At 37.0% G+C, this 24,461-nt stretch overlaps 1 protein-coding gene across 9 annotated transcripts in view; it reads right to left on the bottom strand.

Annotated features, from left to right (window-relative positions):
* Window positions 1-24,461, bottom strand: part of SPTAN1 (spectrin alpha, non-erythrocytic 1) — a 62,552-nt gene that overhangs the window by 15,425 nt on the left and 22,666 nt on the right. For 2 of the 9 annotated variants that reach the window (XM_074211018.1, XM_074211014.1), the window contains exons 13-38: window positions 23,423-23,500; window positions 23,142-23,297; window positions 22,741-22,945; window positions 19,178-19,359; window positions 18,560-18,803; window positions 18,117-18,239; window positions 17,684-17,901; window positions 17,174-17,266; window positions 16,510-16,644; window positions 15,659-15,807; window positions 14,224-14,283; window positions 12,824-13,022; window positions 12,018-12,122; window positions 10,417-10,440; window positions 9,896-9,931; window positions 8,746-8,793; window positions 7,615-7,706; window positions 5,097-5,241; window positions 4,827-5,008; window positions 4,395-4,494; window positions 4,031-4,228; window positions 3,791-3,937; window positions 3,005-3,108; window positions 2,600-2,762; window positions 2,299-2,313; window positions 1-132 (exon numbers count right to left, since the gene is read on the bottom strand). In XM_074211018.1, the coding sequence (XP_074067119.1) occupies window positions 1-132; window positions 2,299-2,313; window positions 2,600-2,762; window positions 3,005-3,108; window positions 3,791-3,937; window positions 4,031-4,228; window positions 4,395-4,494; window positions 4,827-5,008; window positions 5,097-5,241; window positions 7,615-7,706; window positions 8,746-8,793; window positions 9,896-9,931; window positions 10,417-10,440; window positions 12,018-12,122; window positions 12,824-13,022; window positions 14,224-14,283; window positions 15,659-15,807; window positions 16,510-16,644; window positions 17,174-17,266; window positions 17,684-17,901; window positions 18,117-18,239; window positions 18,560-18,803; window positions 19,178-19,359; window positions 22,741-22,945; window positions 23,142-23,297; window positions 23,423-23,500 (3,333 nt within the window). The remainder of the gene's footprint in view (window positions 133-2,298; window positions 2,314-2,599; window positions 2,763-3,004; window positions 3,109-3,790; window positions 3,938-4,030; window positions 4,229-4,394; window positions 4,495-4,826; window positions 5,009-5,096; window positions 5,242-7,614; window positions 7,707-8,745; window positions 8,794-9,895; window positions 9,932-10,416; window positions 10,441-12,017; window positions 12,123-12,823; window positions 13,023-14,223; window positions 14,284-15,658; window positions 15,808-16,509; window positions 16,645-17,173; window positions 17,267-17,683; window positions 17,902-18,116; window positions 18,240-18,559; window positions 18,804-19,177; window positions 19,360-22,740; window positions 22,946-23,141; window positions 23,298-23,422; window positions 23,501-24,461) is intronic. The other 7 variants (XM_074211021.1, XM_074211017.1, XM_074211020.1 and 4 more) reach the window with 4 other exon arrangements.

Below are 24,461 nucleotides of genomic sequence, written 5' to 3' on the forward strand. Positions count from 1 at the left end.
CTTAACAGCATCTTCACTGCCAGCACAGGCCCCTCGCTCAATGAGGGAGTTGCCCATGTCAATGACTCCCCGAATTCGGTCAGCATTGGCGTGAAGCTCAGCTTCAAAGGCTTGGTGCTTTTGATGTTTGCTCTGGAGATAGCAAAAACAGAGTGTCATTATGCACTAAGTTGGACTGGGCTCCAAAGCTGTTCTCATGGACAAGGTGAGCTATAGAAAATTCTCTCAAGAGAGGAGACTTATAGGAAGTTTAAAAGGAAAGGGGGTTATCAAAATGAAATGACGAGGGAGCAGGTAGGTGGTGCAGTGATAGAGCACCAGTCCTGGAGTCAGGAGGACCTGAGTTCAAATTTGGTCTCAGTCATTTAACAATCACTTAACTGTGTGACCTTGGGCAAGTCACTTTAACCCCATTGCCTTACCAAAAAAAAGCAACCTAAAAAAAAATCAAATGACTAAACTTAAAAAGGCTGTAAATGATAAGACTCCTAACCCTTTTCTTAATGAGGTGAAACAGATTTCAAGGAGAGCTCAAATTCCAGATACTATGGTAAGTAAATTGCAATTTTGATTTTATTTGAGAATTACTTTCTCTCAAATGGATTTCAGATTTACTACACAAAACTAATAAAAACATCAATATAAAACAAGAAGCTAGTCAGCAAAAAAGTCAAATTTAAAGCCTCTTGCATAAATATAGACTAAGTAATTTATGTCTTCTGGTAACTGTGGTTAACCTAAAACCAAGTCTATTAAAGAACCACAGGCTAGATTCTTCTTAAGATTTGTCTTAGATGACAGGGCAGCTAGCACAGTGGATAGAACACCAGCCCTGGAGTCAGGAGGACCTGAGTTCAAATCCAATCTCAGGATTACTTAACTGTGTGACCTTGGGCAAGTCACACTGCCTTGCCAAAAAGAAAAAAAGAGTAGAACCATGAGAACAGTTGGACCCCCCAAGAGTGGAAGACTAATTTACTTTAAGAATCCATAAAGAAAACAGAGACTATACTGTTATTAGCATAAACAAAAACAATAAGCAATGATGACAGCTGTAACGTCCCAATTCAGAGAATGAAAACTACTGGAGAATTTTATTAACAAACAAACAAAAAACCCCACAACAGAACTCAAAAGTACAGAAGGCAGAGGTAAAAAAAAAAAAGAGGAAATATACTACTGTTGGTGAAGATTCTGCATCAAATGTTTATTTAGAGAGGCAGCAATTATTCAAGGACTGGGTCTATGCCAAAAGGCAACAAATCCATTACTAAGAGTTAAAAGGTGACAGGAAAAAAAAAAAGGAATTTACCAGAGAATTTTCAAAAGGGAAAAATGTCACTTAATATGACAATATCACATCAGCTTTTTTTTTTTGTAAGGCAAATGGGGTTAAGTGGCTTGCCCAAGGCCACACAGCTAGGTAATTATTAAGTGTTTGAGACTGGATTTGAACCCAGGTACTCCTGACTCTAGGGCTGGTGCTTTATCCATTGTGCCACCTAGCCGCCCCATCACATCAACTTCTTAATAAACACCCAGAAGGACTTACATGTCTAAATAGACCTACATATCTCTGTCATCACTGATTAAATTCTATCCTCCTTTTGTTTCTAGTTCTAATTATTTTGTAGTTCCTGGGGCAGCTAAGTGGCATAGTGGATAGAGCACTGGCCCTGGAGTCAAGAGAACCTGAATTCAAATGTGACCTCAAACACTTAAAGGTGAGACCTTGAGCAAGTCACTTAACTCCACTGCCTTGTAAAAACAAAAACAAAAAACAACCCCCAAAACAAAATGCTATCCTACTAGGCTTTTAATGCAAAAAATCTGTATCTCCTTATGACATTAGGCAATTTCTTTTTATTGAATGGCAACTTAAGGCTCCATACAATTAAGGATTTTCCTTCCATATAAAAGACCCAAATTTTAAACCAAAAGTCCAAACAGAGGATGGTAACATCTGCTAAAAAAAGAAGATGGTTAACGCTTATCAATGAAATATTAAAGTTTAAAATATTCTATTACTAAACACTGCTTTGAAGAGAACCCAAATACTGCCTCAGAATCAAACAGATCATGCAGAACATGCCTAGGCAATGAGTTTTTTGGCCACACAATTAAAACAAAGAAAGCCACATCCCACAAGGGACACCTAGATGGAATATGATGGATGATTAGAGAAACCAAAGATGAATGGACTAACAAAATGAACATGACTAGATATCAATAATCTATACAAAAGAACACAAATACTGGCAGCTAGTTAACCAAGCTTTTAAAAAAAGCCAAACTTACCAGCAGCTTGGAAAGCTACAAAATAGATTAAGAGACAAAAGTTCAGTACACAGTTCCACATATCAGTTACTTAAAAACAAAAACAAAAACAAAAAATAACTTTGCCAGAATTATGAAACAGTAAAATAGAAGGAAGATTTAAAATGTTTTATTTTGGGACTAATTATGCAACATAGTCTCATATTATATCACTGGGCTAGAAGATAGGCCTAAGAGAGAGGTTTACAAAAGACTATATCAATTTTCACTTTTACATCTTTTCCATCACTTGTCAGAAGAGCCTATCAGTTTAGTAACTCACCTGAATGTTGGTAGGATCCTTATAGGATTCATCACTTGCTGTTTGTAGCTTTTCACTGATCCAGGCCTCAATCTCGTCAACATCTCGACTGAACTGTTGTAGAGTTTGACATTCTCCTAGCTTGGATCTCTTCTCAATCATTTGTGCTTTTAGGCGTCTCCACCTACAGAAGGAAAATTAGATCAGGTTAACCTACTTCAACAATTTAATCTAAGATAAAAAGCAAACAACAACCACCCAAGAACAGGGATCTGCATGCAGCTGCCTGGAATGGTTTTCACATTCTAAAACAATGTTAGCAGTAAATCACAGTATGCCAATCCTGACTTAATGGATCAAAATTAATTTCCATTGTTAAACTGAAAGTCTATTTGCCAACGAAATTTATGTATTATAAATACCCACCTGTCCAGAACCTCATTGCGACGGTTAGCAATGTCTCCTTTAGCATAGTGGTCTGCAGAGATCAACTGGTCAGCGAAAGACTGTAAAGCTGCAATCTTCTCTTCCTATTAAATGAAGAAAATCACAATTTGAAGTTGGGAAGCATATGCAGGATGAAATTACTTAAAAAGAATAATTGTGAAGGGGTGGGTAGGTGGTGTAGTGGATAGAGCACCAGCCCTGGAATCAGGAAGACCTGAGTTCAAATTAGGCCTCAGACACTTAAAAATTACCTAGCTGTGTGACCCTGGGCAAGTCACTTAACCCTACTGCCTCATAAAAGCAAAAAGAGAATAACTATATGAAGTTATTCAAAGAAGAATGACTACTTTGGGGGGTTCAGAAACCCTGTTTGGTGATAATGTTAGGGTGTAATAAGCTTTAATCTGCCCGTTATTTGTGACATCTACTTATTTCATTATCAGAGAAGAACCTAAGAAGGAATCCACAGCTTCAGAAACAAAAAAGGACAGCAAGGACGAATCACATGATTCTTCCCTTAAATGTGAATTAGTTGTCAATTTTTCTCTTGGGGAATCCTGGGATTAACTATAATTTACATCTAAAATAGTTGGTTCAGTTGTGTTTTTCTGAAGCTGTTTTCTGAAGTACTATCTGCCTTTTTCTTTTCTTTTTAATTATCTCAGATTCTAACTTGGTCATATTAGATGAGTAAAACATGCAAATAAGAGGCAAAGAATGTTAATTTAGGGAAGGATGATTCTTCTTAACATACAAATGCTGTACCTGAACATTGATTGCTTTATCAAAGTCTTCGTGTTTCTTGATCAAAGCCTCCACACTATCCAGGGAGTCGCCTTTGTCTTCAGTATTCAGGAAGGCCTCTCGAGCAGCCATCCAATTTTCTGCTTGTTCACAATCTCGGTGAAACAACTAAAGAGGAGGAAAAGGCTGATGTGAGAGAGAGCTCAATAACCAGGACAGATCTATGGTGAAAAATAAATAGCTATCAAGGAAAAAAGGTACCTGCAGTTCAAGACACTGATCCAACATCATCCTGCGCTGAACCCAGGCTTTCTCCAGATCAGCCCTCTCTTGATCCAGAATATCTAGTTTCTCTTTGATCTCTGGGCTGGCATAGTGCCCACGAGCCAACAGCTGCTGCCCAAACTGCTCAAATGCCTGGAAAGTGCCAGCTCTGGCATCAATTTCTGTTCGGTGTTCCTGCCAAAAGGAGGGAAAGGATTAAATAACTGGCAGTGGAATGCCCAGTCCAATGTTATCAACCTATTCATAACAAAAGGTGGAGAGAGAGGTCTTCCAACAGATAGGGAATAAACTGTCTTCAAATTCTTGGTGGCTTTGATATCCAACAGGAAATTTCACCTACCTGATGTCTTTCTAACAAAGCTTCAGCTCCAGTGACATCCTTAGCTAATTCATCAGAGGACACTAAGCCTCGTATACCATTAATCCAAGACATGAGGTCCCTAGAAAACAGATCCATGAAGAAATATTACATTCTCTGGCAAGCAGGCCATCTGTCCAAGAAAACTCAGTAACTTTTAAGGGCGGGTGAAGAAACTCAAGAGACTTGGCTCATACTGTGTTCAAAACCCAGTAACTCCCCAGAGAAAAACAGTTTCCCCATCAGCCCTTTTTACAAGGCAACCACTTGGAAATCTTCTAAAAGGACAACTTAGAGAGTAATGGGGAAGGATGGGTTCTACTTTTCATTTAGGACCATAAAAACTCCTTGTTCAAATGGAACTGAGACATACAAAATCACGACATTCATGTGTAAAATGCTTTAAACCTTTACCGAAAATCACTGAGAAATCGCTGCAGGTCATGAGAATCCCCCAGCTTGGCCTTGCGCTGGTCAGCTCTTTTCCCCAGGCTGCTCCAGGCCTGATTTAGTTCGGTGCATTTCTCCTGAAGGTCTTCGGCTGATTCGGGATGGGACTGAATCAGGCGCTCGGCAGTCTCCCCAAGGGAATTCACCTAGAGAAGAAATCAGAACAATCCAGTCGGGAGCAGGCTTAGGAGAATCACCAGGTTTTTGTTCTGTCTGGGTCTGAAAGCAGCTCACCTTATCCCCCAAGGCTGCCAGGTCTCTCTCAAAGCCTTCATGCTTGCGTTGCAAGGCTTGGACACTGGCCAGATCATGGCCATAATTGTCTGTGTTTAGGGCTTGATTCTTTTCTTCAATCCATTCCTTGGTTTCATCAGCATCTCTACAGAAGACAGAGCACGTATGCTCTAGGAACTTGTTTTTTGAAATATCAACCATGGGAATTTAAACTTGCATTCCATATTGGTGCAGTTTAAGAAGTGAAGTAATTTTCTTTTACCAACCCCTTGCCCTCTACTCCTGATCCCTTAAGGGAACCTTTATAACAAAGAATATACATACATAGTTAAAACACAATGGCCATGTCTGACAAAATGTTTCATTCCATACCTGCAGTTAAACTACTTCACTACTAAGAAGCAAGAATATGTCATTAGTTCACTGTAGTCCTTTTAATCATACTAAGAAGACTGGTGCACAGAACAATACTTAACTAACACCAGTGGCAGGCCAAACCTACATCCAACACCAGCACTTTAAATGGGAGCACTTGATGGGAAAAGGACTGAACTTATAGTGGCATAGCAACTTAATTTTGAGGAATGCAAAACAAACAAAACATGAGAATGTTTCTATCAAAATCCTGTATCAGTAGAACCAGGAAAAAATTTACAATGTAATGAAACCATCATTAAAAGGTAACTAAGCACCAAGTAAGTGTAATGACCAATCTGAGACCTCAAGAATGGATGATGAAACACATTTCTTTCCTTGATGTAACAAAGCAGATGAGGCACCTAAGGAGTTGGATGTTGTATATGTAAGGCAAAGCATCAAGCATTGATTTATTAAGCTCTAGGTACAATATACTGTCTATTGGTTTTACTAATCTGTTATTTGATATAATGAATCATTCAACTGAACAGAAGTAGAGAGAAGTACACAAATAAATAAATAAATGGCTGTAATTTAAGAAACAAGGCAAATATAAAACTTTTGGGGGACTGGTAAGTGTCTGAGGCTGGATTTGAATTTAGGTCCTCCTGCTACCAGGGCCAGTGCTCTGTCCTCTGCATACAAATACTATTTTTGTTTTGAGATTCAAATTTTGGATTTTTAGTTGTAATATTTGGTTTAATATATTTGATTTCTCATTACCTACAAGAATCTATATTATTACATTTCTGATAAATTGCTCAATCTTTGCTTGAAGAACCTTTATAATAAAGGGGATCACTATCAGTAATTTTTAAAGTAACATATTTATATAGTACTTTACAATTTTAAAGCATTTTACATGCAGCACAGCTCACTTGATTTAAGTACTATACTCCCCATTTTATAGGTAAAGAAACTGAGGAGTACAAAGGGTGAGGAAATTTACCAGTCACACACCATCAGTTACAGGTAGTCTTTCTTGTACTATTTGTACTTTTTTTTTTTTTTTTTTTTTAGTTTTTGCAAGGCAATGGGGTTAAGTGGCTTGCCCAAGGCCACACGGCTAGGTAATTATTAAGTGTCTGAGGCCGGATTTGAACTCAGGTACTCCTGACTCCAAGGCCAGTGCTCTATCCACTGCGCCACCTAGCCGTCCCTACTACTTGTACTTTCATTGTACTATTACCTCTCATGAGGTAGTTCGTTCAACTGACTATTTAAAAATATATCTTTAATTGTTAAAAAGTTCTAAAAATAGAACTAAACAATAAAATTCAAGTCCATATAGTAGCTTTCAAAGAAGTCAAGAATAAAAATTCTATGTTATTCCAGGAGATTGAAGAAATCCTTTAAATCAAAGCCTGGTTGATAAACCAGGGCCAGTAAGAAAAACCTAGCTTGCTACACAGTTTTTGTGGAACCCTCAAAAAAATTTTTTTTAAAGTAAAAACATTCCTAAAAATTCTACAATAGAAGGGGGTACTTGGATTTATTTACTGGGGAGGGGGGAAGGGCAGGGGTATCTGCACAGCTAGGTGGAAAGAGTACTGGAGTCTGGAGTCAGGAAGATCTGAGTTCAAAACCTCCCCTCAAACATTTCCAAGCTCTGTACTGTAGGTGAGTCACTTAACCTTTGTCTTAATCCATTGGAGAAGGAAATGGCAAACTACTCTGATATCTTTGCCAAGAAAACTCCCTGAACAGAACATGTGGTTCATGGGGTCATGAAGAGTTGGACGCTACGAAACACCTGAACAACACTTATTTTTGAGGTTTATCTACACAATGCTCTTTCATATCATCTGTGACCTCAGCTAAACATGTATTTGTGAGGGAAATTCATTTTTAAGATATTTAAAAATGTAAAAAAAAAAAGTTATTCATTCATGCACCCCCCCAAAAAAACTCAAAATTAGGTAGCAGGTTGGATTTGGCCTGTAGGTCATAGTTTGCTAACTCCTATTTTAAGTAGTGAAGAATCTTCCTTTATCTAGCTCTGAGGATCTAAAATCACTTTAAGTTCTAAGAATATTACAAATCAAGAATTACTTATTTCTTCTTCTATCCTTTGCTTCATTCCTAAACAAGGATCTCTCACCTATGGAACCTTTGTACTTCATGGGCACTGCCCAAAAGTTGGCTTCGCTCTTCAGCCAACTGTTGTAGGGACCGCCAGCGCTCATTTAGTTCCTATGGAAGAAATATGCAATCATCAGTTTTGCTTATAATTTTTGCCTTTACAATGGGGCTTCACATTTTTCCTGAAACAAGCCTATCTTGGTGATAATGGTTAAAGGAAGATAAGATAAAGTTCTAGTATAACATATAATCTGTTCCTTAGTTTCCAGGTAAATCTTCTAACTTCAACAATGAGAACATAAGTGAAGCCAGACCACAAAATGAAATGTATGGACTAGACAAAATCCTCTTAAGCTTATTCAAAGTGACAGGACCATGGCAACCAACACTGAGGTCTTTAGTGGTACTGGTTAATTCCTAGCACTAGAGTTGTACTCATAGCTTTCAAAAGTAGCCTAGGGAATCTTGACCTCCACAAGATCTCTTTTAGGAAATAAAAGATAACCCAAGTAAGGCTCAAATATCTTTGGAGAAAATTAATTTCTCATATTTGTTCAAGAGACTTTAATAAATATAAAGCATGCTAAATTCTTCCCACTTTAATATACTGTGGGCCTTCACAAGTTTAGGAGAAACTGCTTATAAATGTGTACTCTCAAAATAAGAGTAATGTAATTTAGTCAAGATAAAATGTGCAATAATGCAAGATTAATGAAAATTACTTTTTCAGGGCTAAAGCAGATACTATTCTTTACCAAAGGCATGAGAAACTTGAAAACCAGTAATACCTTTTAAAAATTTTTTAATTTATTTATGGCAATGGGATAAAGAGCAACTTGCCCAAGGTCACACAGCTAGGCAATTATTAAGTATCTGAAACTCAGGTCCTGACTCTAAGGGCTGGAGTCACTGCGCCACCTAGCTGTCCCCAAGTAATGCCTTTTTAACAGTGGATCCCCACCATGAGATTTCTATGACAGGGCATCTGAATAAATCTGTAAGCCTCAGTAATAGTATCTGAAATTCAGCACTGATTCAAGAGATGCTGAATAGTGGAGCCCATATCATTGGAGATTAATCACAAAAAAAGGGAAGAGAGGAGCTGAAGAAAAACAAGAAAATTGCAAGCAGAGCTTTCATTGGTTCTTACCTTGATTGAATTAAAAGTGGCCACTGTGTGAACCATCAGACGTGCAGACTAAATGGGGAAGGAAGGCAGAAGTAGAGCAAGAGTAATCAAAGATCTGCTAATCACAGACAGGAAACCAGGCTTTCAACACCAATCATGCCTGACTAATTGTCAACCAATATGATGTTAAAAGGATAAAAGGATGCTGAGTTTTCATTCAAGATATCAATAGTAGCATTGATCACAATATCCAATGTCAACAATTAGACATATTTCAATGGCTCATTTTCCCCACTGCATAATGAGAAAGATAAAAAACTGAAGTCATAATAACTAATTATCTAGATTAGTGAAAAACAAAAATCCAGAACTTATTGCAAAGGGAAAAACACTCCAGAAATTACAAATGGCAATCAAGCCTATATAATCAAATGGCTATATTAACAATTGGTGAAATTACTAATTATAGTCATGAAGTTGTTTTAAATCAATAGGGTCAACTAAGGGCAAGGAAAAAAAGATCATTAAAGAAATATTATTTAAGTAAGTAAAAGCAGGAAGAGTAACAGATGGGGGGAGGGGGAGAAAATCCTGTCATTCTATTTAGTCCACTGAAAGTTTTGTGGTATATCCTTTAGACAGCAGTATGAATAGGGAGGTAGGATGTGTGCTTAACCATGCAGTACAATAACACCATAATTTTGGACCTGAAACTTAATAACCACTTTATGCAGTTTAATCTATGTGCTTGGTTTTTACTCTGTGCCTGAAATATTAACTGATCTACAAAAGAGAATTATGTGAAAGAAAAAAACCTAAAGAAGTTCAAAGCTCATGTGGGTTTTCAAGAGAATCTTTAACTTCTCAACAGTTCCAAAAGAAATAAAGAAATGTCTTCCTTCCTTCCATTGGTAGGAGACTCTGAATGTGGACTACTACATGTACTGTCAGCCTTAGTTGATGTACTAGCTTTTCCAGGATACTTTTTTCTCAGATTTTATAATTTTTTTTTGTTATAAGAAATAGCTCACTGGGTGATGGAGAAAATAAGGAAATAGTTGAAATATTTGGCAAAAACCCCAAGATATTATTATGGGAGAAATTTAAATGGCTAAAAATCTTTTAGAGATAAAACATTTTAAAGGCAACATACTGTTAACAGAATCCTTACCTTCCAGGGAGAAGCAGTCTTAGAATCAGTATCATCCTAGCCAAAACACAAGAATGGATTAAGACCAGCCTTCATCAACATATTTATACTACACTTTTACTACTTTTTCAAAACAAGGGGGAAAAATAAACATTGAAATAACAGATGTGGAAAATAACCTGGAAAAGCTAAAATTACAGCTGTTTTTGCAGCAAAAAAAAGTAAAAAGTCTTCTATTTCCTTTTTTTTTTAAGTTTTTGCAAGGCATTGGGGTTAAGTGACTTGCCCAAGGCCACAAGGCTAGGTAATTATTACGTGTCTGAGGCTGGATTTGAACTCAGGTACTCCTGACTCTCCAAGGCCAGTGCTCTATCCACTGTGCCACCTAGCCACCCATTCTATTTCTTTTCAAAGGACTTTCTATTTAAGACATTTCTGAGGGGTCAGCAAAAGACACCTCAAGTGGTTTTAAAATTTTGCCATCCTAAGCCTTACCATATTCAAGTTCTTCAAAAATTATATTTACAATAATGAAGACTTACCCTGGGCATCATACCATATACCTCCTGCAAAGTTAAAAAAAAAGATAGGATTGTTTACTATCACAGGAAGGAAAATTAGATAATAATGATAAGCAATTTATATATTACTTTAATGATATAATGTTTGCAAAGTACTCAAACCTGCATAACTTCATTTGATTCAAACAATTTTATGAAGTAGATAAATACTAATAAAGATATTATCTCCATTTGAGGGACGAGGAGACTGGAACTTGCCCAGAGATAGGGTTAGAAGCAGGACTGAGTTTTTCCTGACTTGAGTTCAATGCATTTTACTTCTCTGAGGAGTTATGCACACCAATTATGTTTATTAACACTAGGGTAAAACTCATAACTAGAAGTTAGATAACTGACCTGATCTAATGGTTTGGATGGCCTGCTGGGCCTGGAGTCAGGAAGATTCATCTTTCTGACTTCAAATCCAACTCTGGACACTTACTAGTTGTATGACTCTGGGCAAATTACTTAACCTTGTTTTCCTCAGTTTCCTCATTTGTAAAATAGGCTAGAAAAGGAAATGGCAAACCACTCCAGTTATCTCAGTCAAGAAAAGTCCAAATGTAGTTATGACAAGTCAGACAACACTGAAATAAACGAACAACTAATGGATTTGTACAGTGAAAACATCTGAGTAGAGAATGAGAAGAAATTGATTATACCTGTTCTGTGTTTGCTCATTATTCTGAAATTTAAACAAATTAGCATACTAATGCAGAATTGTAATGTAACTTCAGCAAAAGTGCTTCCATTAAAATTTTAGTTCTTAGAATGCTACCAAGTTGGAGAGATGACTGAAAAAATGCCTTGTGACAGGTCAGGCTGTGAATAATTTTTACCCAAAGAAACTCATCAAAATTATATACTAAGCTGTGTGGAACACAGCAAGCAATTAAAAAATGCTTATTGATTGACTGGAAAAATATCTCCTCTGATGAAGTCATAGATCTTTTGTTCAAAAGGCATAAAAGCATATTATAGAAGAATTTCAAGAAAGAAATCTTTGATCTCTCTTAGTCAGAATAGAGACTTCTTCAAAAGAATAAGGATTATTAAAAGGGGTCTGGTGATTAATATATTTATTTGAAGAACTCATTAGAAATAATACACAAACAAATAAGCAAAAAATCTTTGTAAATCTGGAAAGACTTTCATAACACAATACACAAAAAAAAGAGCCAAAAGCATGAAGTATATACTGTAACCATGTTAAGAGGAAAAATGAGAAATTGACTTTTTTTTACAGGAAGTAACTAAAAATTGACATGATACATCATGCGTTGGAAGTTAATTTACTGAAACACATTGTTGTCCAAGTAAGTTTGGTTGGTAGTTCTGATGCTCTGTAGTAGTTTTTTTTTTAATACAACATAAACAGATTATCATTACGTAACCTCCTACAAGGAGAAAGGTTTTCCCTACTGAATTGATTCAAGGAATTAAACAACTTTCAAGAACTTACATAGAAATCACTGTCAGTTAACTGTGGTTACTAAGGATTTTTAAAGGTACAGACAGAGATGGAGTCGATATGATATGATATGATAGTAGGGCCTTAGGACAGAAGAAATGAAACTTCCTACCTGTTGCTGTACAGCTTGGACTTCCTCTGCCATTAACCCTTCTGACTCCAGGTCTTCAGCAACTTTGTTGATGTCCTTTAGTCGTGACTCATTGGCTTTTAAATCCTTTAATGAAAAAGCCAAATATATAACTGTACACATGTCAAATGGAAACAAAGATATGGGTGGCAAATAATTCAAGATTGTCAAGGAGAATCCCTGAACAGTGGGGAATCTCTTCATAATCATGTCATTATGTTCTTCCACAATGGTTAAGATCAGGAAAAATTAGCTTCCACAGTGAAGGAAATAAGGATATAACAGCAGTTTTTTGTGTCTCAAAGGAGCAATTAATTATCCATGTCTAATTATCATATTGCTTTGGACAAGTGATGCTATTTAAATGAGATAAGTAGTTCTATATTTAATGGATATAAGTTGAAATGCTGATTATATAACAATGTTTTATAAGAATACATTTCTACTACGATATTTTAGGTCTAGCATGGTTCTTAATACCATCTGTTGTGAGAAAGCAGCAGAGAAAACTATTGTATTTAAACTGAATTGCCTTATGAAAGAGTCTTAAGAGTTACTAGGTTTCAGTATGCTAAATAAAAATGAAATTCAGATAGTGATACTAGAATATCATGTTTCAATCTAGACTGTCACAAATGAACTTCTGTTTCAAATATTGATGTTCTGGAATTTAGAGTAAATATTATATATGTAAAGAGACCATCATAAACCTAGAAGAAATCCTTTTTTCCAGTAGGTACTTAATTCTAAATCCAAAGTATCTATCAGAAAACCCAACCACACCCTACCTTCTGGAAGTCATCAAACTTCTTCTGTAGCACTTCCACCTGTTCTAGATCTGTGCCAACTTCCTCATTGGTCAATGTGGCTTCCTTCTCATTGATCCACTGTTGCAGCTCATTAGCTTCACGGAATAGCATGAACTTCTTGCAACTTTTCTCTAACATGCCTTTGCGCTTCTCTCCCAGTTCCAGCAGAGAGTGGTACCTGGCAGGATTCAGAAGAGAAGACATTTAGCTGTCTCATGATACAAACACACAAGGCTGACACTAGGGAGCTTCCAAGGCACAAATCTAAAAGTATTACTGTACATGATACCCATGGTAACTAAGATCTAGAGCTGTGTGGGGGTCAAAACTCCACACGTTGATACCAGAAGATCAGGAAGATGACACAGACATCCTCCATACCAAGAAGCACCTAAGCACAGGAAAAGCCAAGCACACTGATGACAAAATCTGTCACTTAATACTCACAACTAACAACTGCAAATGACTGAAACAAAGCACATGGTTCATGTGGTGCATGCAACTACAAACCACAGGTGAGATGGATAGTCTAACTATCATGTATCACAGAGGGTTTCCTTTTTCCTCCCATATAGTCATTCTCAAGAACCCTGTAGGCTGGGTGAGCTAGAAAGCAGCCTGATGTTACAGGCATCTAAGCTGGGATCAGTGCATTATGTCCTAAGTGATTAGAAAGAATTTTTTTTTTAAATTCAAGGCAGAAAGATGGTGAATGAGTTTCAAAAATGTGTCTCTAATAGATTAAGAAATGAACACATCTTGACATTAATTACAATGTAGTTTATGATTAGCTGAGTATTATTAGGTTAGGTCCAAGATAGCTTACTAACTTACAAGTCTTCCAGCCAAAGACTTGGCAAAGAATAAGAATCAAAGATGAAAGAAAATACAAAGATTGTAACCTCATTGGGTTCACAGAAATTAGGAAAAAAATTAATAAAACTGGGTTTGAGACAAAAAGCATCTCACATAACTCTAAAAAATTAAACCTTAGCTTCTAAAAATGAAGTGAAGCAAATTTGAATCCACACAACAGTCAGCATTCTTTTAATACCAGCCAACTGGGTATTAAAGACAAATCAGTGTCTGGTGTTGACAGAATGACCTGTCAGCTAAACAGAACCAAGAGGGTGAAACCAAGGACGCTCTGAACACGTAGCAAGACATGAAAGCAATTGATGAGAAAAGCAGCAACCAACCAAAGATAGTTTAAATCTTATCCTTTTGGATGAAAGATGGAAGACTAAGTGAACATTCTTCCCACCACCTGTGGAGAAGCAATCAGCAACCCCCAACCCTTCCAAACTAGGCAGCAGAGGCAAGACCAACAAACACATCAATGGACAGAGGGGCTCAGGAAAGGCCCTCAGCCTACTCACAGTTCTTCCACCTGTTTCATACGTAGAGATACACTGCCAGCCTCCTTAGTTATGAGTGTCCTGCACAGACAGAGGGGGCACAGCAAAAGCATGCAAAAATTAGTGAGATTAATTCAACTAATGTAAAGCTGGAACCTCCACCAGAGGTCAAGGTGGACTGAGGGAAAGAACTCATTCAAGTGAAGATTAAGGAGTCATTCAAAAGCTATTAGAAAGCAGGATAGGCCAGCAAATGGCAAAAGAAATCATCAGCAGGGCATTCATTTCAACTTATTAGTAGGTTGGACTATCTCAGATCTGTAAACTTGAAGAAAATATCCATTAGACATATTCCTTGACTTCAAAGTTATGGAGGGAATAGGAGTGGATAGATATTTCTTGGAGTGAAACTTTAGGTTCAGAACTGGTTTCCTTTGTAAATGATGAGAATCTTTTTGATGGCTAATCAATTCCACATGACAGGAAGGTTTAAAAACAAATTTCAAGCTTAGTTTGTACAATTTACAATGGAAATCACTATCTCCCCACAATAATCAAGAATTCTTTATGATGAACAGTAAAAATAATTCATATTATAAACTATAAAGTACTTTTATAAGTCCTTTCTTGTTTACTATTAGCAAAACTGGACAAGTATTACTTAACTTAATTTTCCAAATACGGAAGCTGAGGCTCAGAGAGAGTAATGATTTTCCACTGCCTAAGGTACAAAAGTGTCAATTGCTAGGACTTGAATCCAGGTCTGTCTATCTCAGTGTGATGTCATTTTGAATATGTCAAGGTTGCCTCTCTAGAAAACAGGAGTTTCTAAAATTGCTGAATAAACAAATCAACTCTATTTTTCCCCCCAACAAGATTAACCATGGTGAAGTATAACCTCTGATACTTTCAAATCAAAAGAAGATATGCAGAAAAAAGATGGCTACCAAACTTTCTGGCTGATAAGTCCATTAGTGGAATTAATTATATCATAATAAAGCCTAACAAAGGGATTTGGAAAAAAGTGCTATTCTTCACAAAACAAATTACACTGAAAAGTTGCAAGGTCCATTAGAGTGGAACCAGGGGACAGGGAGCCAAAGCCTAACCTGAAAACCAATTTCAGAAAGTATCCCATGCCAGATGGAAAGATTAAGAGGGTTGTTAATTTCAAAAAAGGAAAGTTGTTTAAGAAAAAGAGAACTCTATGAAAAGTTAGGAAAAACAAAAAAAAGTATGGAAATTAGCCAGGAAATATGGTTAAAACTGGGGATATTCACATGTTAAAGGTGATTCTAAGAAAAGTAGCCAGGGTAAGGAAGCATATCTTGAGTAAAGATGTACACTTAGGAGACTATTCAATTCCACAGAAGTCAAAATTGTGGTCTTAACTGGGAGTTGCTGACCACACCAGCTGATATGCTTTGATTTTGGGTCTTATTTGCAGTGCCCTTACTGGCTGTCAATCTGTTCCTGTCTCAGTGCGATACTGCCCTGTTCTTCCAGTAAGTTCTCTCGTGAGGCTGACTGGGCTGGGTCCAATTTCTTTACATAGGCAGCAGGTACAAAACCTTGACGATCATTGACTTCCACTTTCCACCAGTCCTGGAGAAAAAGAAAAGAGTACTTAAATCTAAAGTCCAAGAGTGCTTCTTAAAAAGAAACTGAGAATTTAGTTAAATTTTATATGTATATACCAGATACCATACTACTCCTAAAAGCAAGCCTATTGTATGCCACTTATAGATTTTATCATTGTATACTCTAGTTTTAATTATGGTTCTAATGCTATACTAGGAGGAAAAAAAGGGTTGCTAAGGACATAGCAATTTTTTCTGTTCAAAAAACTTATGGAAGAACTGGTTGAAGGAATAGGGTGCAAGTGCATATGCGTATGTGTGCGTCTCTGTTCAATCTTGATAACAATCTCTTTAGGTTATCAGAGAGAATATTTTCTCTATTGCTTGAAACACTGGATTAAAGTTTTTTTTTCTAATGTAACATTTTATTATTCTAAACTGAACCTGAAACTTACTTTCAACTACAGGAGGATAAGTACAACTGTGAAAATTCAGAAATTCCATCATCAGGTTTTTCTTTAGGGTTTTTTTTTTTGCAAGGCAATGGGGTTAAGTGGCTTGCCCAAGGCCACACATCTAGGTAATTATTAAGTGTCTGAGGCTGGATTTGAACTCGGGTACTCCTGACTGCAGGGCCGGTGCTCTATCTACTGATCCACCTAGCTGTACCCCCATCATCAGTTTTGATGAAAAAAAAGAAGGCTCACCATCCTTTAATGTACCTTACCTTATTTGTGCTATTGAGTAGTGTAAGGATGTCTCCCTTTTTCATAGTGACCTCTCGAGGACTCTTTTCTTGATAATCATAGAGGGCTAACACTAGTTCCTTCCCAGTTTCATCATCTGTAGGAGCAACTTGTTGCTAAAACACCAAGAGTTAATTAAAACATTTAGTAGTTAAAAATCAACTCTCTTAAAGAGTATCATCTAAATGTTAAGTGAAAGAGAATTTCAATTTATCACTTGTATTCATTTAATACATCCACATTTCTTTGTAAGTACTATATTTTATTTATTAATGCAGGAAATTAGTAAAACCTGCAGTCAATTACCTTAAATAAATGGAATGTTTTATAATTGGGTGTCATTCTTGCCATGCCAATCTCTGTATTGTTTCAATTTTAGTCTTACATGGTGCTGAAGTGAACACTTAAGTTTTGACGTTGTTTGAAGTTAATGCTCTTATACTATAATAAAATGTGTATCTAAAATGTGTATCTCCTCTAAGAGCTCAAACTGCATTCATTCTGATTGCTAATCAATAAACATTTTTTTCAAGTGCCTACCATATGCTAGGCACACATTCAGTTTATTTTTGAAATACTTATTAATAGTATCCAGAAGCATTATCAAATGAGAAAAGAATGGGATGTTATACTAGGTGTCTTTACCCGGCAAGATTGAGCTTGTTCCCGCAAAGCCTGAATACTACTGCCATAGGCACTCAGATCTGACATCAAGGCTTCATGCTTCTTCAGAAGAGCCTGAAATCAAAATTAAATGCATCAAAAACATGAACAGGAAGCCTGTGGCTACTTTATCAATCATTCTCCCTCAAGCTTATTGAATGGCTTACTATAAAGTGGGGGAAAATTGCAGGCTTTTTAAATGTCACACAAATTGAAATGTCACATTTTTTCTTTGTATCCACCCTAATGACTCATGACAAATTCAAACTGATTATATGAAAGACTTTAATGTTGCTGCAGTTTTATGACTCCCAATCAGAAGGATCGAAAAAATAAGGAACAGGTGTACACAGAGACCCCATTCTTGGGAATGGGGGGAAGGCAGTTATTCCTACGCTTTCTATAGTTAGTTATTCTAACCCAAATGGTTCTTTTTAGTCTCTCAAATGCCTTAGACTGCTCAACTCCTCCTACTTTCTGAGAAAGGCTTACCTCAGCAGAGTCCTCATCTTTTCCATAGTCTGTACTGCCCACAATAGGTTCTTTCTCTCGCATCCAAGATTCAGCTTCATTGGCATCAGCAAAATACTGCTGAGCTTGCAGGGAATCTTCTAAATCCTGCCGACGCTGGGAGGCTTTTGCTTTTAGAGACTCCCACTTCTGATTCAATTCATTTAGCTTGGCTTTCACATCCTCTGCAGCAAAATGACCTGTGGTATGAATTTATATTTTGGAGGGGAAGGAGGAGAAAAGAAAAAGGCAACAATAAAGGGGATGAACAAATATATATCATAATTCAACAATGTGGAATAAAGTCAACCATAAGAGTTAACAAAATCCTAGTTAAAAAAACCATATTGATAATAATTTAAAAGAAAACATCTGTCCATGAATTCCAAAAATGATTACAATGTGTCAAACTCACCTTCTTCTACCATGGCATTTCCTTTCTGTGTAACAGCTTTGATACGGGGCTCATGACCAGCAATCTCAGCTTGAAGTGCCTGATGCTTCTTTAGGAGGTTCTGGACCCCAATTAGATCCTTGCCTGAAAACAGAAATCAATTCTTCAGTCAAGTCATTAAATAAAACAAAGTCAAGGCTGAGCTGTTTCCTTAGAACACACATTATTCAATTTAAGCATCAAATGTCTATTATTTGCAAAGGAATCATTATCATAGTTGAAATTTAAGTAAACTTTGACATGCATTTTAAGACACAAAATTATGAAATCAGCAACAAATATTCACATATTTTAAAGTTTCAAAGAAAATAATTTAAATTTTTATCTTATTTGAATATTAAAACTGAATTAGAATTGAATATTAGTTTATTAACTTGTTTTACTTATGATAGAGATGGACTGACCTCTGTTGGTGGAAGCAGCAATGGGCTCCTTCTCCCGAATCCATGTTTCTTCATCCTCAACATCTCTGAAGAGCTGCTGTAAGCGCAGGGAGTCAGCTAGCTTCTGCTTTCGGGCAATCATAGGATCCTTCAGAGCTTCATATCGAGCTACAAGGGCCTCTTGCTTCTTCTTGATGTTATCAGCATCAAAGTGACCAGCATCCTGAAATTGCCGGGCCTGGATCGTGATGCCATCAATTCGATCCTGGGATGAGTACAAAGGAGGAAGAAATAAACCTGATGATTAAGATGGTCTCCACTCTACTTTCTATCATCACTATGGGCATTCTGAACCTAGACAATTGCTGTAGGATTCTGGAAAATTTAGCAAGTCTCATTAAAGTTAATAAGTAACCTCCAGGAGAATGTTAATTTCCTTTGACTTTGTAGTTTCAATTATCTATGTAACCCTGACTTGATCACAACGGGTCTTACAAACATTTGATAAATTCATTAGTCTCTCTCCATTGAATTACACAGCATCTCATGACCAGAGATTCTAGTGTGAGAGCATTTTTTCTACATTCCCAAGTTATGGTGCTGAAAATGCCCAATATCCCAAAGAAACAAACTCTCTACCTGGTGGGCTGCAACATCTGCCTCTAGCAGGGCATGCTTCTTCTGCAGGTTCTGGACATTAGTAAGATCTTTCCCATAATCATCAGAGGCCAAATGACCTTCTACTTCATAAAGCCACAATTCAATATCTTCCACGTTACGGTTAAATTGCTGTTGCTGGTTAGCTTCACGAAGTTTTATTCCTATTCAGAGAGAAGGGTCTGAGATTCAGAGAGAATTTCTATATGCCATTATGGATAATCACTTTTTATTGTCAATATTTGTTCTAAAGAGACCATATGACACTAGTATAGAAATTGGGATCAGAAACCTACTTTTTTTTAGGTTTTTTTTTTGTAAGGTAAACGGGGTTAAGTGGCTTGCCCAAGGCCACACAGCTAGGTAATTGTTAAGTGTCTGAGACCGGATTTGAACCCAGGTACTCCTGACTCCAGGGCCAGTGCTTTATCCACTACGCCACCTAGCCGCCCCCAGAAACCCATTTTCTTGTGGTTCTACAACAAGAGAAAGGTTACCACCATTCCTGTGCTTTTTAAAAAAATTACAAATATTTAATTTTTTCAATTACATATTAGGATAGTTTTCACCATTTTTTAAAAGATTGTGCACTCCACCTAAATATATAGGGATGTGTTAGCAGCTCTTTTTTGGTGGTGGGGAGCTAGAGATCGAGGGGATGCTCAGCAATTGAAAAATGGCTAAACAAATTACAGTATATGATTGGAGATGAAATGCTATTCTGTTATAAACAATGATGAACAGAATACTCTCAGTAAAAAACTTACATGAGCAAATGCAATGGGCAATATACTATACACACGGTGAGAGTCTGATCAGCCGTGAATGACCTACCTTTTCTCAGCAATGCTGATAACTCTAAAGGACTTCTGAGAAAGAATACTATCCATCCCAAAGACAGAGCTGATGGTGTCTGAATACAGCATGCTTCCCCCTCCCCTACTTTATATTTTTTGAGGTTTCTCTTTTTTTTTGGTGGGGGATTAGTTTTATAACACGACTTTTGTAGTAATATTTTTTATGACTATACATTTTTAACCTATATCGAGTAACCTGCTTTCTCAATGAGGGGGGAGGAAAGGGGAGAATTTGGAACTCAAGGTTTTGGAATTGAATGTTGGAACTTGTTTTCACATGTAAGGGGGAGTGGGGGGGACCACAAATTCAGGAAAAAAATATTTTAGGGGCGGCTAGGTGGCGTAGTGGATGAAGCACTGGCCCTGGAGTCAGGAGTACCTGGGTTCAAATCCGGTCTCAGACACTTAACAATTACCTAGCTGTGTGGCCTTGGGCAAGCCACTCAACCCTGTTTGCCTTGCAAAAACCTAAAAAAAAAAAAAAAAAAAAAAAGTTGACTTCCAAATTTTTCGCCTTTCCTTCCCCTTTCTAGTCCCTTCCCCATGATAACCAGTAATTTGATATAGGTCATACATGTACAATCATTTCATGTACTTCTGCATGATGGAAACACCAATCTCAATTGTTTCCCTTATCTTTTAAGCGATGGGAAGTTCAATCAGATATTTCTTAATAAGGACTCTTGGGGGGGGGGGCGGCAGCTAGTTGGCACAGTGGATAGAGCAATGGCCTTGGAGTCAGGAGTACCTGAGTTCAAATGCAGCCTCAGACACATAATAATGACCTAGCTGTGTGGCCTTGGGCAAGCCACTTAGCCCCATTTGCCTTGCAAAAAACTAAAAAAACAAACAAACCCCCCCCACTAAAAAAAAGGACTCTGAGCAAATTGCAAATTAAAACTCTGAAATATTGCCTTACACTTACCAGATTGCTTAAAAAAACAAAAAAGGAAAATGATCAATGTTGAAGAGGATGTGTGACAATTGAGACATTAATAATTACACTGTTGGTCGAATTGTCAACTGATCCAATCATCCTGGAGAGCAATTTGAAATTATAACCAAATGGCAACCAAACTCTACATTCCCTTTGATCCAGCAAAACCACTACTTAGTGGTCTGTTGTTAAGTTCCTTTTAGCTAGCTGCTCAGGAAGTATTAGGTTCCTAGATCTCCAAGATCTCCCTTTATTCACCAGAATACAAGTGTTTAAATAAACTCTCCAGGCCCTGGTCCACTCCCACTCCCGTGGGCACTCTACAGTCAACCAGTAAAACAGTGCTCAAGGACACCAGGTGATGAGTTTACAGTACTCCCACATGCAACAGTCCCTTTACAGGCTATATTTCAAAGAAATTATAAAAATGGGAAAAGACCCACATTTTAAAAAATATTTATGGCAGCTCTTTTTGTGGTGGCAAAAGATTAGAAATTGAAGGAATCCTCATCAACTGAGGAATGGCTGAGCAAGCTATAAATGTTATAGAGTAATATTGTTCAGTAAGAAATCATGAACAGCCTGACTTCAAAAATACAACTTGTATGAACTGATGCTAAGTGAAGTGAGCAGAACCAAAGAACACTGTGTACACTAACAGCAACGTTGTCAGATTGGACACAATTCCTCTCAGCAATTTAGTAATCAAGGACAATCCTGAACAATTTTTTTTTTTGGCAAGGTAATGGGGTTAAAGTGACTTACCCCAGGTCACACAGCTAGGCAATTATTGTTTTTTTTTTAGGTTTTTGCAAGGCAAATGGGGTTAAGTGGCTTGCCCAAGGCCACACAGCTACGTAATTATTAAGTGTCTGAGACCGGATTTGAACCCAGGTACTCCTGACTCCAAGGCCAGTGCTTTATCCACTATGCCACCTAGCCGCCCCCTATCTCTTTCTAAGGTATACCTGTGACTCCCTGTGGCACCAAATTTGCCAGATCTTTGTGAGATGTTTTTCTCCCTCTCACTCCTTTTTCCAGGGCCAGCGCTCTATTCACTGAGTCACCTAACCATCCCCGAGCAACTTTTTAAGGAAAATGCCATTCATATTCAGAGAAAAAACTATGGATTCCGAATGCAGAGCAAGCAAATTCATTTTTTAAAACTTTTTATGTTTTTTGTTTCCAATATGGAAATACATTAAATATGATTATACATGCTTTTGCAATGGGGGAGAAGAAAGGGTGATAGAAAAATGAAAAAATAATGAATGCATGTTAACTGGAAAATAAATGAATTTTAAAAGGACTCTGAAATCTAGGAGAAAAAATCTTAATATGAAATATAACTGAATACTCAATTGAGTGTTCATTTTTGTCCTCAGTAATCAGGTTGGTCTCTTACCAGATAAATGAAATTGTCCATCCATCCCTTTCTCAACCAGGGTTGAACAGTCTATCAACCATTTTCTCTAATCTTTTTCAGTGGTAGGAAAGAACATTTAACTCTTCTACCATGTTCAATTATATTTACTATATAGTTCTGGCATTTCAATCTGTTCCAATAATTGTCTCCTAGAATCATGAAACCTAATACTAAAATTATCTTCAAATCTACTCTTCCTAATTAATATATGACTTTTCCCAATATAAACTTGACTTTACATGCAATGTCCTACATCAAGAGAGCTCATCTACCTTTGGATTCCTATCTGAAGAACTCACCAATATTGAAATTAAATATTTCTTACCCTTTAGCTCTGTAGCTTCCAACAGTTTCTTCCACAAACTGATTACCTCATTCATACGAGTTGCCACCTCATCCTTGGCATAATGATTAACATCAATCAGTTTTTGTCCAGCTTTCTCCAAGGCATCAATGCGACTCTGATTGGCTGACAGCTCAGCCTCAAAAGCCTGATGCTTCTGAACTTTGCCTTGCAAGTTGGATGGATCCTGGGGTAAATGGCAGAGTACAATTTCTACTTGGATTTATCCCATGCACTTACACACTCACTGTCTGACCTATGATCAAGTCTTAAATTAGAAGTTAACAGTATTCCTTGTAAAAAAATCCCATTTTCTGAAATAATTTCACATCATTATTATTATTATTACCTGATGTCTATCCCTCCTAGAAGTAACACATTACCTTGTAAGCTTCATCTGTTGCAGTTTTCATTTTCTCATTCACCCAACTCTTGAGTTCATCTGAATCTCTGAAAAATTGCTGTAGGTGAAATGAATCAGCCAACTGTGCCCGGCGATACATAGCCCGTTCATGAAGGGCATTGCGGCGGCTCAATAACTGAAAGACAAAGATCATTTGTGAATCCCTGGCTCTGGGCTCCCAGGGTAAGTTATGACTAGGAGACTTCCTTTTATCTCCTAGGATAGTTGATTGTTTCTTTTACAAAGGACTTAGAAACTTACTGCATCTCTACGTGTGGCCACATCTTCCATTGCATAATGGTTATTTTGAATTAGTTTGGTTGCAAATTCATCCAGTGCCTAGACAGACAGAATTGTTCATTAGTAAAGATACTTTTTTCTTCAAAATTGAGTTCACTTTGTACTAGTGTAGAGATTTATAGGACTAGATAATACTCCACTTTAAAATTCAGGCAGAAATGTTATATTATTATGTAATTTTACTATCTCATACTTCTTCTTCCTTAAGGATATGGTGTCTCTCACATTCAACTGAGATCAATGTCTAACATGAAACTAATGTAAAGACTAACTGAATGCCTTCTGTGGGGGGTGTGGGGAGGGTAGCAAGAATAGGGGAAAAATTGTAAAACTTAAAATAAATAAAATCTTTCTTAAAAAAATAAAGTTTCAAACCTTAAAAAAAAAATTCATGCAGAGGTAGTTAGGTGGTACAATGAATAGTGTATTGGAGCTAGAATCATGTAAACCCAAATTCAAAACCTGCTTTGGCTACTTGTCCTGTGTAAAGGACCATCTCTCTAAGTTTCAGTTTCTTCATCTTTAAAATGTGGATAAGAAGCACAAAATTTGTTCTCTTGGTTTTGAATCTCTGGCTCTTTTTTTCAGCTGTTTTTGAGCAATGGTGACAAACTTAAAAAGAAACAGACTCTTGTGGGCCTCATATTGACTTAAAAAACCACAAAATGAACATTATTTATGATTTCTTGTATTTTTATTGCTTTTGTTTAAAATTTCCCATTTATACACACACAACACACACACACACACACACACACGTATATATTTTTAGGTTTTTGCAAGGCAAATGGGGTTAAGTGGCTTGCCCAAGCTAGGTAATTATTAAGTGTCTGAGGCCAGATTTGAACTCAGGTACTCCTGACTCCAGGACCGGTGCTCTATCCATTGCAACACCTAGCAGCCCCTCTACCTGCCTATCTTTAAACAAAAAGGTCAATCCCAAATTTGGAGTCAAACACACCAAGTAGGCCTCGTGTCACCTAACTCATATCACTTAGGA

The sequence above is a fragment of the Macrotis lagotis genome, chromosome 1, assembly GCF_037893015.1.
Source record: "Macrotis lagotis isolate mMagLag1 chromosome 1, bilby.v1.9.chrom.fasta, whole genome shotgun sequence".
NCBI classification, from domain to species: domain Eukaryota; kingdom Metazoa; phylum Chordata; class Mammalia; order Peramelemorphia; family Peramelidae; genus Macrotis; species Macrotis lagotis.